The sequence below is a fragment of the Alligator sinensis genome, unplaced genomic scaffold, assembly GCF_000455745.1.
Source record: "Alligator sinensis unplaced genomic scaffold, ASM45574v1 scaffold871_1, whole genome shotgun sequence".
Classification (NCBI taxonomy): Eukaryota; Metazoa; Chordata; order Crocodylia; family Alligatoridae; genus Alligator; species Alligator sinensis.
The window spans coordinates 650357-664279 of record NW_005842746.1 but is presented as its reverse complement, the minus strand read 5'-3'; the positions used below and the strand labels follow the sequence as shown (position 1 = coordinate 664279).

At 38.5% G+C, this 13923-nt stretch overlaps 1 protein-coding gene across 7 annotated transcripts in view; it reads left to right on the top strand.

The window, feature by feature from the left end:
* PLEKHA3 (pleckstrin homology domain containing A3) overlaps positions 1–12810 on the top strand; it is a 32307-nt gene extending 19497 nt beyond the window's left edge. For 4 of the 7 annotated variants that reach the window (XM_025216544.1, XM_006034533.3, XM_025216545.1 and 1 more), the window contains 5 exons: positions 656–792; positions 2495–2659; positions 3771–3814; positions 5093–5214; positions 6585–12810. In XM_025216544.1, coding sequence (XP_025072329.1) covers positions 656–792; positions 2495–2659; positions 3771–3814; positions 5093–5214; positions 6585–6712 — 596 coding nt within the window. In that variant the 3' untranslated portion in view covers positions 6713–12810. The remainder of the gene's footprint in view (positions 1–655; positions 793–2494; positions 2660–3770; positions 3815–5092; positions 5215–6584) is intronic. The other 3 variants (XM_006034534.3, XM_025216547.1, XM_006034535.3) reach the window with 3 other exon arrangements.
* Positions 12811–13923: the final 1113 nt, after the last annotated feature.

The following is a 13923-nucleotide window of genomic DNA, read 5'->3' as shown; positions in this document are numbered from 1 at the left end:
CAGGTGGAACTATTGCATCATGTATTAATGCTGTTTCCAAAGCTAAGGTGGGCAGCATAGGAAATTTATATGAAAAACATGCAGATTTCATGATGGAAGAAAACATGTTATTTCTGTTGCTTCGTTAGAAAATTTTTGTTTCTGAGAGCTAGTTAGAACGGTCTCAAAAACTGCCACCCTGAAAACTGTTTCATGTTGCTGTGAAAATATTTGGTTTCCTTTCAGTGTCCTGAATTTTTTTTTTTCAGTCTCTAATTGTGTCTCTGTATACTTGTCATGGAGGTGTTGAATGCTGTGCAGTCAATCTGAGGGGTTAAAATACGTCGTCCTTTTATCAGATACTAGATTCTCTGAGCTGGCAACCACACTCTTCAGGCACTTGTGGATGTATGAAAGCAGAACCCCTTACTATGTGAAGCTACAGACTTTGTCTTCCTTGTTCCCCCGTGTTGCATTGTAATTAAGAAAGCTTTTCACCTCTTATCTGTGGGTTATAGTCCCACCTCAATTTTAATTTTACTTGTAAAACTAGTTTTTACTTTTATTTAGGAACCTCAAAAGGAATCTCTGCTTGGCTTTTTTGGAGAGGGGGGAAATCTAATAATGTTCAGATTGGTTTTATACTGTAGTCAATATATTGAATTTTTTTTTGTAGAAATTAGTGAAACCAATGAATCTCTTAAAACCAAAATGTCTGAACTTCGCCTCTACTGTGATCTCTTAATGCGTCAAGTTCATACAATACAAGAATTTGTGCATCAGGATGAGACTTGCTCCTCTCCCAGCATTGAGGTATCCCATTTCTAAAATGATCCTAAGGCATTAGATTATTTAACTTGTCTTAGATTCTTGTTAACACTGTGTACTTTACAAGCACATTAATGTTGTGATGGGGAGGACCAAAGGTCAGTTTCCTAATTGTTTTAAATATTATTTATACTCAGATGTCAATATATTAAGTTTAGGTACATCGCAGTACAGCACACCATTAACAGATGCTATGTATGTAAAATACAGATTAATTTAATTAGCATGTACATTAACAAGCACATATGGTGGGTATTTTTGGGGGGGAGGGTTGTTTTGTGAGTCATCCACTTAAACAAAGCAAACAAAACAGAAAAAAACTGAGAAATCTATTTGCTCCTATAAGGTCCCTTCTACATGTTACACTTAAGGCTTGACTAACCACTTAATCATTCTTTAAATTGTAACCCAACTACACAACCAGTTATTGGGGTGATAAAACAAGCAATAAGCTACAAAGTTATTCCACAAAAAATATTGCATAAGTTTGTTCTAATCATACCATTAATTGAACATGTGGCCAGGTCTGTAGCTGGCAACCCCATTCATTGAGGGGCTCTCGGCCACAGCCCCACAGCTGACAATGTGAAGCCTTGTCAGCTGTGGGGCTTGCAGCAGGCAGTATGCTGCCCCTCCTGTGAGACTCCTTGGTTGCAGGGCTTGCCGCAGGGCAGCAGGAAGAATGTCCCAACTGCTGTGGGTCTCCTGAGCTGTAGGGCTTGCAGCTGCAGCAGTGTTCCCTCTGGGAGCCCTGCAGCTGTGCGGCTCACAGCAGTGGGAAGAACTTTGCCCCTGCTCTGCGCCTCCTGAGGTGTGGGGGCTTGTGTGGGAAGCCTTGGATTGTGATCCCAAGCTTCCTCTGCATCAGAGTTAAGGGCTGTGTGACATGGCAGGAGGCATGATTGTGTAGATCACGCATTAGATTCTATTGCTCCTTTACCAGCACATTGAGGGGTGCGGGGGATATTCTACTTATAGAACCAAATTCAGTCTTACAGCGCTGTGCCTGCTTACAGAAAAAGCAAATTTTATCTAAAGAGTCCCTGCACTAGGAGAGGCGATGGGTCTTGTGCAGCTTTGCTTTAATTTACTTATAACCTATCACTGTGGAAGGAGCTACAGGTGTCCTACACTTCTGGCAGATCATTGCTTTCACTTTGGGAAGCATGAACAACACTGCAGTGTTTTTGCTACATGATGCTAAACCTCCGAAAGAAAATGCTTGCCCTGGTGTATTTATTTACCTAGAAACAAATATGACCTGCTTAAGAGTTCAGTTTTCAATAAGGTTGACTTACGTTTCCAGTGAAAAGTATTGTAAACCAATTTGCACATTGGAGAGAGCTCTGGACAAGTAATTTGAAAATCTAAAAACAGGGTCTTTTGTGATATCTTTATTTGGACCAATTGCACCGTTGGGAGAGAAGTTTGACAAGGTTTGGAGCATGCTTTGCCTTTCTTCAGATGTGTGTGCCTGAAAACTTGTAAAACTTCTTACAACTTTATAGCTTTGTTCAGTAAAAAGATATATTACAATAAAAACCCTTGCCTTGTTCATTTTCTGGACCATCACAGCTACAGCACTTGAACACCACTACAACTTGGTTCTCAAGTAATGTTTTTGGTATTTGTCTTTTTTTCTTTTTTAAAATTTTTGCTGATGCTTGTCCCTTTAATTGGTTTTCAGAACATGAACGAAGCTTCTTCCTTACTCAGTGCTACATGTAATACGTTTATTACAACACTTGAAGAATGTGTGAAGATAGCAAATTCCAAGTTTAAGCCAGAGATGTTTCAACTGCCTCATCCTGATCCTTTAGTTTCTCCTGTGTCACCTTCACCTGTTCAAATGGTCTATACATTTTTTATAACTTAGTAAATGTTTAAAGCATATTTTTATTGGGTTTATTCTTTTATTCTAAAAGGCTATTGGCAGTTCTGGCTCCATTGAAGCTGATAGTTCTAAATATAAAGCATGTACTGATTAAGTATCATGTGGAACATGGCATTGCTAATCACGTGTAACTACTGGATCAGTGCTTAATACTTTGCATGTAGTGTCGATGCTTTGCTTTAATTATCCTGGACCATATACCACTAGTATCCTAAAGCTTTGGACCTTTTAATGCTCACTTCACCTCCTGTCAAGAGAGAGCATTGTTTTGAGACCAAATTCTCTTTATTTGGAGTAATTCTTGCATCGTTTGAGAAATCTAATAGTTGCTTAAACAGAGATACCCCTAATTAACCAAAACAGATTTGTCAAATGATGTGTAAATTTCAACACACAGGGGAAAAAAAACTCCTTGATGTATTTATTTCTTTTGTGCAGGTTGTAGTATGTGGAGATTATTTTAAACCTTTACTCATGTGGAATCTAATAAGTAGTCTGATCAAGGGCCCATTTTTCTTCCCCACCTCGCCCACCTCATTTTTACCTTTCATTTCTTTGGGTCTGGTTTATATCCTCTCTGTCCCCTGACTTACTCAGTGCAGCTCAAATTTGGGGCCAGTTTATTGGGCATGTATATATCCTTCAGGCTGAAATAGCAGGGTCCTTCTGTACATACAAGTGGCAGAATTTTGGTTCTTGGATTAATCCTAGAGTATAATTTTGACTCTAAACTGGCACCCTTTAAGAATGTTTTGAGTTTCCAGTGGAGTCTAGCAATGAACTAATAGATATTTGCATAATTTTTGAGGCAAAACAGAATGGACTATATACATTCCAGATAATATTTTTGAGTAGTAAACTAATTTTTTTTAATCAGGGTGGACTGTCATCAGTGCAAAGTGTTTTCTACTATTTCAAATACCTAACTAAGATTAGTGAACTTTGGATAGTTAATTTTTAAATTAAAATAACATCATTCAACCCTTCACTCTCACCTCCAAAGTTTAAGTGAATGTGTATAAGCATATTTCTGAGAAATAGTTTACAGCTTATTTCTTTCACCTTTTAGATGAAACGTTCCATTAGCCACCCTGGTACTTGCAGTTCAGACAGGTAAGAATGCAAATTGCCATTAAATGTGCTTTCAGAATGTGAAATAATTTTCTTATTAGGTCAGTCCAGTTATCCTTACAGCATTTGAAATATGCTTTACAGTTGATGTGTAGAGGATATATGCTTTATGGCAAATTCCTAAATAACAAAATTTGAAATGATTATTTGTTCAAGTGATGCTATCATAACTTCTCTAAGTTGATTAAACAAGTTTTATGATGTATAATGACATTGTTATGTAGACCAGGGGTCAGCAATGTTTCCGGAGCAGCAAGTAGAAATAGACCAATTTGGTCTAAGGCAGGCTGTCCAGCCCTGCTACTTCATCCCATTGCCTAACAACTGTTGCTTCTCTCTGCTATCCAGTGACCACCACATGGGCAAAGTCTCATGCTGCTGAAATACCATGAAATTCCCAGCTTCTTGAGCAGAATACAAAAATCACTCTTCGGACTGTAAGTTGCTGACCCTTGATCTAGAGCAGCGTTTCTCAACCTGTGGGTTGTGACCCAAAAGTGGGTTGCAAGAATATTTGAAAGGGTTTTGAGCAAACTTAAAAAATGGATCAACAAACTTTAAAAAAGGATTTTACTTTAAAGGAGAAAAATATGGGAAGCTGCAGCTTTTACCTTGCAGGCTGTCAGAGTTCCAGCCTTCAAGAGGCTGTTTGGGGGTCCTCCGTGCGCCACCCCCCCCAACCCTGCCCCATGCATCCACCCTCTATCCCACACACTGCGGGGCTGGGGCCTGGGGGTGATGGGGCATCGGGTCGAGAGTGAAGTGCACTGGGTCAGGATTGGCCATTGAAGTTTACAAATGGCTCCTGGTACAAAGAAGGTTGAGAACCATGATCTAGTGTACTTACTGTAAACCCCTATAAATGCAAGTAACTTTATGCAAAAAAAGGTAATCCTGTTGTTTTCACAGGGATAGATTTCTGTTCTTGAAATTACAAGAATTTGTACAATTTCCTGAGTCATGAAAAACATTTGACACTCATTCTTTTGAATAATTGAGGTTTTTCTTTTTTTTTCCTTTTTTTTAAATGTAAGAACATAGTCTTACCATAGTCTTCACACTTGAAAATCTGTGCAAGCTAACAGTTAATGTTCTGGTCATTCAGTTTACTTTCAAGAGTATAGAGCAAAATGGAAGTTACCTTTTTCATATAGGTTTAGTAGAACATACATATTATAGACCTTTATTTTAAATTAAAAGTGGATAGACCCAATAATATTTTTGTTTTCAAGTTTGTAGAACTAATGGATCCTATTTAAGTTGCAGGAGTAGTCACTCGGTAAAAGAACCAGTTTCTTCAGTTCACCGGCTATCACAAAGACGCAGAAGAACATACTCTGATACAGAATTCTATAATGATATTCCCCTTGAAGATACAGAAAGTAAGTTGTTTAATTAATATTTAGGTTTTTGTGCTCTCATTGTTTGTGCACCAAATTCTGTTTTATAATTGAATCATAAAAAAGTAAATTGTTAGAGAAGCACAGTTTTGCAGTGCCAGCTTCTGTACAACTTGTAACAGTACTTATATTGCAGAATGTACTACTTTTTCCCCAAAAAGGAGTATATCTAAGCATGCAATCTTTATTGGCCAAAAGAATTGCATGTAGGAATCCTGCATGCTATATCAAAGATAATATTTGGTTTACCTAGTGGCTGATTTGCCACTTAAAATATGAACTGGTATATTGAAAAAAAACAGTTTGTGCTAATGATCTACCCACCTCTTGCACAGAAGACCATTTTTCTGAAACCATGTGGCATAGCTAATAGCAAATCAAAATAATAACGTGTTATTGTATTCTAAACATAATGCTTCTCTGTAACATAGTACCATTGAGTCCATACGCAGAGGTAAGTAAGGTCCATTCATGGATTTTCCCTTAGAACTCCCAGATTGACTCCATTTGGACTTCTCTAAAAAAAAAAGGCTTCTACTTTTTCCTTTAGTCCTGGCTTAGCCCAAGAATACTGCAGCTCCTTTCTTGAAGTTTAACTTCTCTCTGTGTACTGGATCAGCAGAAAGCCTCTGCATTGCTGAAAACCTCCTGAAGCACCCAATACTGTACATATCTTTTGACACGGAAATTAATTCCACTCTAGGTGACCCTCATCTGCTTCTGCTTCCCTGGATAACCCAGTCTGGATTCTTTCAGAATAGCTAGGTCAGGCTCAATCTTGCTGCCTTGAGCAACATCAGTCTACTTCTGTTCTCTATTGGAGAACTCCTTTTTCTATCTCACCTGCACCATTATAGTTGTTTCATCATGTTAAGTAAAAGAGATCCATGCTTTCCAGTGTAAAGTCTCCATCTTTCAGCATTTGATTCAGTTCCTCCTCTTCCCCAACAAGATAATACCAATAATATCAAGTCTTCATGGAATGATCATATCCTGCTTCTATTTTGTTAATGAAAAATCTTTTAACAAAAGATAAATTGCCACACCATACTTAATACATGCTTCATATATTGACTTTGTCTGGCCACAACATAGACCAATTTCTTACAGTGGTTGTGCATTACGTGGTATGATTTCTTGGAGTTTACACTAGCTTTAATGTTCTTTATCCATTACCCTATACCTTATTAACTAAAATCATTCAGGAGACTCCATGGACAATATGCAAATATTGCATCCCGTAGGATAAAATATATATTAGGTTGTATATGAAACGTTAGCAAATAGAGTGCCTAACAGTTTGAACAGAGCTGTTTCAGTCACAGTTTAAATACTAATCAATATCTCAATAGGATCTGCTCACTGTTCAAGAAGTACACTCAATGGGGATTTGGCAGTGTCAACCATTCCTGAAGAAAACAAATCTGTGTCCATGAAAAAATCTGAACTGGAAGAGACTCTTGCATTCTCTTCTTCCTGAAGAAACTGAAGTATTCAACTTTCTTTAAGTAATGCTATGCAAAAGCTGCTGTAATTATATTATTGTTATAGGAAGTAGTTCTTTCCCTTTTAGAAGGATTTCTCTGCACTTTATAGATAAATGTAAAAACTAACTTCAAAGTGTATTTTATCTTTATATCGTTTATTTGCAAGAGTATTTTCCTAATACTTCACAGTTTGAATGTGTGGTTGCTCTTTTTTTGTGGTTTTTTTTTTGTTTTGTTTTTTGAACAAATGATGGTTTAACAGAAAAACATCTTCATTTGTAAATTTAGCTCTTTTAAAAAGTGTGAAGGTCTGATTGACATCTTAAGTAAGCCTGTGATTAGAAACCTTGGAAAAAAGGTTTCAGATTTTGGGCAGAAAATGTAACTTGTGCCATGGACCAATTGGTTGTTTGTACAAACCTGGGACCTGATCTCGTAGTCCTTGTGTACTCCATAGTTCCACTGGAATGGGAATTTTACCTAATAAAAGGACTGTGGCATAAGCATGCTAGTGGGTTGTTATATCAGCTTGATGGTAATTAATATTTCCTGCCTTTAAAACCACAAGGTTATAAATTATCTGGTCCTTATTTTTAGCCAATGAAAGTAGAAATATCTAGTGTATTTTTCTAAACAAATATATAAAAAGTAACTTATCTTAATATGAAGCATTTGTACCAAACATTGGATATTTAACAATTTTTATTTATTTATTCCTTTTTGCATCAAAAAATTTCTACTGACTTTCATTGCTAAAGATATACAGATTTTATGACACGCTTAAATCATTGAGGAAGTGTATCGCGTTATTAAATGGCTCTTGTAGCACTGTTTAGATTTACTGTGCAATCAAATGAAACAGCTTAAGTATTCTGTCTAACAAGGTATTATTTTAGTGCTTGCTTCTATAATAGACCATTGAGCTGCTGTTGTAATGAATATTTTGTTATCTATATGTATTTTATTTATGATCTATATTTATACAGAAAAGGGGTTTCTGTTGTTTTTGACTTCTAAATATGATGTCAAGTTGGCTTACATCTGGAGCTAGATTCTGATCAAATTTACATAAATATTAATTTCAAGTAGGATCAGAATTTGGTTCTAATTACTCTGTGAATAATATAGAATAGCAGTGCCTGCTAGCACCTTGCTTGTATAAGGTTGTTAGTGTTTGCATTACAAACTTGGTTTTTATATTCACTTTTTTGGACAAAATTGCTCTATAAGGTGTTAGTCCTGGAGTACTTTAAAAAATCATTTGCTGTTTTAATTTACACAGTGTTTAATAAATACATATTTTTTGCACTCTTATGCACCAAATTCTGTTTTATAATCAAACTTCCTTTAATTTGATAATTCTATTGCCCCATTATTATTTTTCACATGTACAAAAACATTCATTTGTATGGACTCAAGAAGAGGAATAAAGAATGAAACAGAGCTTTCCTTTTACATCAAGCAGGTCTAAATTTTCACAAAAATATGAGCAATTACATACCTAGATCTGCAATCCTGCAAAAATTTATGCATGGTGCACAGAATGGAACTACTTGCATAAAGTAGTCATGTGTTTGCTGGATCAGAGTCCTAATTTGTGCTTAGATTACCAATTGCATGTAACTAGCCATTTGCACACACAAATTAGTCATACACATGCTTGCACATGTTTCTGAAAATTTGCATTCTAATGTATTCGGTCTTAGTCTCCTGCTGTCTTATCAGAACTGTAAAAGAAAATGTTAAAAAGTGACCTGATCAAACATTCCAGTATTATATATACTGCAACAAAAGTATTGCAGCTGATCATATTTTTTTAGAGTTATCATTATATTGTTGGAACGATCATATTTAAGCTCTGGTATAGCTAGTTTCAAATATTTGGGCAAATGCATTGTTTTTACTTTTTGAGTTCTTTTAATTTGGTTAGGGATTTTTATTGTACACAATTCTTGTTCACGTTTGTAAAAACGAAATCCAGATCCAAGTTTTCTGAGCTAAGGTTGCAAAAGAAGAAAAATCCCTTTAAATTACATTATTTCAGTAGTTTTTTTCATTCCTGTAAGTTTTGAGTGAATGAAAAGAAGAAATTGGAATTAAAATTAACTTGTTGCACTTAATATGAACCTTACACTCGTTTTTGTCACCTGTATAAACTCATTTAATAGGATAAGCAAAACACTGAAATGCATTTAGATATCTTCTTTTTCCTAATAATATTGGAGTTGCATAAATGTCTTCTTTTCTAGGAATACATGTCTAATCAGGGTAACTGAGTTGCCAGGGCAAAATGTTAACAAACAAATTTATTCTGAAATATCACTGCTAGCGACCTATCTAAATTGTGGCAGAAGTTCACAGTGCAGCAGTGCCTTTAACCTTACCTTTAATTTTTTTTTTTTTTTTTTTTTTTTTTTTTTTTTTTTTGCCACAAGCCCCTCACCTCATTGTGGCTGCTGAGTGACCAAGAGGGAAAAACCACAGCATTAATTGCCTCTCGGCCATTCAGCATTTGTGGGGGTGGGGAGTAGCATGTGAAAAGAGCAAGATTAAAGGCGCTGCTGCGCCATGAATTTCTGCCACAATTTAGGGAGGTTCCTAATCATTGTGTTTTAGCCCAGATTACATTTTACCAATGTATATGTGTGCTCAAAGCATATGTAGCATTAGTGCACAAGACCTTCATGTAATGCATAGTATTTATTTTAATTCCATTGTTGTTCACAGTTTTAAAACTGATTTGTGCATATAGTTTTGAATGATGTGGTTTGTAACATTGCCATGGATGAGAGAATGACTTACCTCGCCTCCTAGATGCAAAATAGTCAATTAAATAACATTATTGCATTGCATTACCATGCATTTCATAATTTATTGTAATTAGTAAGTATGCATATTTAGTACCAAAAAAAGCAGGAACTTCTAGTCTGTAGATTTGAACCTCCAGATTTGCCAAAACACGCAATGTTTTAGTTGGTTAACAATGGGACCAATTTATATTATGTATAAATTGGTGTTGTAGAGAATTCATGTCAGTTACTTGGAAAAAACAAACGTACATAGTCCTCATCACGAGTGCTTTTAATAAATAGAGCTAGGTAATGAATGTGGTCCATCTCCCACTGAAGGCATTACAAAGTTTCTACTTACAGTAAAAGCCCTGTTATCCGGCATTTTACTAACCGGAATGCTCTATTAATTACGGCCAACTGGCTGGATGTGGGGAGACGGGGGGAAGCTTGCATGCGGTGGCTGCCGCTGCCACCTACCACCCTGCGCTGCTGCTGCTCTGCATCTGGCTGAAATGTCCACCCTGCGCTGCTCCAGATCTGGCTGCCGCTACCCTCTTTCCCCCCTGCTCCACATCCGGCGGAAAACAGCCAGCCTCAGGTAACCAGACTTTCTAGATATCTGGCACCCCACCACGCTGCATGCGTGCTAGATAACAGGGCTTGTACTGTGCTTCAGTGACTCAGAATCAAAACCCAACTCTCCTTTAACCTTTTCAACTTCTGTTGAAACTGCTGGTTAGTACAGTGGATGGAAGTAATTTTACTTTGTATTGAGCCACTAAAAATTGGTTAAACCAAATCATGCCCCAGGGCATTGATTTTTATTAAACTTATTGGAGTTAGAATGAAATATTAGCGTGAGCTGTCACATTAACTGTTCACTGGGCGTGTCTATATAAGACGCTAACTGTGCAGTAGGTGAATAATAGTACACTAGTAGTGTGTCACAGCACCAACAGTGCTGATACACTACTGTGCAGTATTATTAGGTTACTGCACAGTAGTATCACTTAAAAGGCATTTGCTGGCACTACTGCGTAGTAACCATGGTTACTGCACATTTATTTAGTAATTGATTCTGCAAGTACTAAATAAATGTGTAGTAACCACTGCACAGTAGTATCTCATGGAACCACACCCACTACTGCATGCTTTAGAGGGAAATAAATTGTCCTGTTTATCTCCTTTCTATGATCTTATTCTCCTTGTGTGTTTCTGTCTTCTCCCGAAGCAAAAAGTTCTACAGAACCATCTTAGTGTGGTTACTTCTCTGCTTTTCATTTCCTTCATGTGTCAGTCTAACCTTTTTTCCACTTGAATACTGTCAGTATTCGCCGTTACCTGCATCTAATACATTCTGTTTCCACCTCCCTGGGTGACTTCTTGTCCCTACTTTTTATCATCTTCCCTAACTGTTTCTTAAGTTGTAGTGCTCTCTTAGGCCCTAGCACATGTTTATTTAATGGCATGATGCATGCACATGTGTATGGCAGGATGTGCAATTTTGTGATTAGATCAGATCCCACTCATTCCATTTCTATATGTCAGTGCAGGGGAGCCCTGGATCACATTGAAAGCTGGTAGTCTGCAGCCTGGCATGAACTGGCACAGTCCTGGGGCAGCTGATAGTTGGGACCAGCCTCAGGACCCAGAGCCCTGTACACCAATGTCAGAAAATTTGTGTGCAACCCAGCTGTTTATAAGGTTTTTTTTAAGGTCCCGGCGTGCTGGAGCTCCAGGATCCATGACTGTGGTGTCTCCATTCTCTGGCTGTACGCAATTTTTAAAGGTTCTGGTATACAAAAACCCTGGGATCAGGGACCTCTTCCCCAGTCCCAGGGTCCCCATGGCTGGGAAGTGTCAAGTGCCTTGTTCTACAGCACCCTGGGCACTGTGGTTTGATACAGTCAAATCTGCTGGGTTATAGATAGCCATGGGGCTACACCTCAGGGCTCTCAGCCTGCCAACATGGAAGAGCTGTCCACCAAGCCCTGCCCTACAGCCACCATTGGGCTATATGGCAAGGCTATCTGCCACACATTCAGTTTAAGGCACGATGGAAACCAACAACAAAATCAGCTTTTTCTGGTATATTTTTTTGGCTGTTTTCCTGTTCTTGTCACATGATTACAAACCCTACCTAGGAGGGTTACTGTTTATGGCATAATTAACAGGCTAATCACACAGTAAGTGAATGTGTGCCAGCAGATTTACTTGAGCTCTCATCTTGTAACCTGCGTGTTTTCTATGAGTCACTAAGGCTATATCTGTACAGCAATGCAGTGCCATGCACCTCACCTCAGCTAGTGCTGAGTGAACTAAAACCAGAGGCAGTACATCTACAGTAACAAGGCATTTCACCTGGGCTAACTAGCTCTCATGAGATGCAGGGAATATTTGTCTGGGCAGCATGCTGTGCTTATATATTCAGTGCCTGGGATGCCCAAGCTATTTGTGCAGAACAGCATTATGAGTTTCAACGTACCCTAAGCTCCCTTAACTTCCATGGAGGTCAAAGATTCTTATTGCCTGATGGGTACAAGAGTAAGGAGAGGCAGAGCTAGATCCAAATGTGTTTCAGAGCTCTCCATGTGTTTGCTTCATCTTACTTCTATGGCATTGCTTTTACCAGCTCAGCCTTTACATTCTTATCTGCCTCCACCCCCCAGGTACTTGCCAAAGTTGGGGAGGGAATGATTTTTGTGTTGCCCTGTTTAAAACATGTCCTTTTGAAAAACTGAATTAACTTCACTTTTAATTCTTTACTTTAAAACTTTTCTTCTTTTATCATAAAACTTCTGTATAACATTTTAATGCCCTGTATGAGTTATGAAAATAAAATGTACTGTATTTTAGTATCTAAAGGAAAAGTTGAAGACATTTTGTTTTTTCAGCAATATGACTTCGGTTTAAGCTGTCCATATACAACTTCATGCAAGCCAAGCCAAGTGGCAATTGCCTTCCTCCTTAAAGATTCCTAAATACATTTCTTATAGTTGATTATGATCTCCTGTTTTGCTTCTGAAGGCATTGCTTATTGCACTTATTTTTATATGTAATTATTAAATGCAAGCCTTTTTAAGTATGTAACTGTCCAAAACTTTAGTTTATGCCATGTTAAGCTGGCCTGGTACTACTTCATGCTTTATCAGAATCGTGGCTGAACTTAAACACAAAAAATAAAGTACATGCTCCTTTTACAATGCAGCCAGTACAATCTGCCTTCACAGAGCTGGCTTTGGAACGGTGCAGCTGTAGTAAATAGACTCTAGGAAAAAATAAAGGACTATTCCATTGTTTTCTTGTGTTGCAAATTTGATTTCCAACTGTCCTTTCATTGTGTCAAGGTATAATAAACAGTAGAGAAATGGGTTTAAAGTAGGTTAGACTATGTCAGAGATATACTATAATAAAGTCATTTTGTCACGGGGATTATCAACAGCATGGTAGCATAAATGACACTATTCTACAGCTTAGTGAGAGGTGACTTAAGTGCCACCAATGTCTCGCAGCTCCAGCCAGGCAGAATGGGGGCTGGGTTCAGCCTGGGATGGTAGCAGTGGGCAGGTGGGTTCCCCATTTTTGTTTGGTTCCCCTGGATATTCCCCACCAGTCAGAGAACAGGCATGGGGAGGGAGACCCCACATGCCTGCTTCTGCCATCCTGGGCTGCACCCAACTCCTATGCAGCTTGGCTGATACAAGACAGGAGCTCCCTTTGCCCTTGGGACAGGGGACACTGGCAGCAGCAATTGGACATTGGGGAATGGGAGGAGAGGGGGATGTGTCTTTGTGCATGGAGGAGAAGGATGGGGCGGGTGATGGAATTCTTACGTTGTTCAGGACTTAAAAAGTCCCTGGCTGCTGCTTCTGCAATATGGCCAGAAAGGTGGTGAAGGGTTAGCAATGGAAGGGGGTGGTCATGCCACTGCATCCCCTTTGATCTGCCCCCGTTGTTGACTATTGCAATGAAAAATGTCAATTTTGAAATCCATGTTGTTTGCTAAATATTTGAGCACTCAAAGGTGAAAATTAATTCTTTGGTAGGTGCATCTACATGAGACACTGCAGGGTTTCCTAATTAGCTCCACAGTAAAACATCAACATCTACTTGCGTGGTGCTATTAGGACAGAGTAAAGTAATTAATACTGCCATAGGATAGTACTGCCAGATACAAGTACTATACTATGGTGGAGTTATTTACTGTCCCACAATGCACATGTAGATGCTGACCGGGTTGGCTGGGGCATGAGGGTTCTTTAGTGCAGGGCTGCCTGCTGGCTAGCCCCACACTGAAGCACCTCGTGTCCCAGCCAGCTCTCCCGCAGCATATTGAGTTGTGTCAGAGCAGTCCCAGGCTGGCAGGGTAACGCCTGGAGCCCTCTGCCAGCCAGGGCTGCTCCACCCCAGGT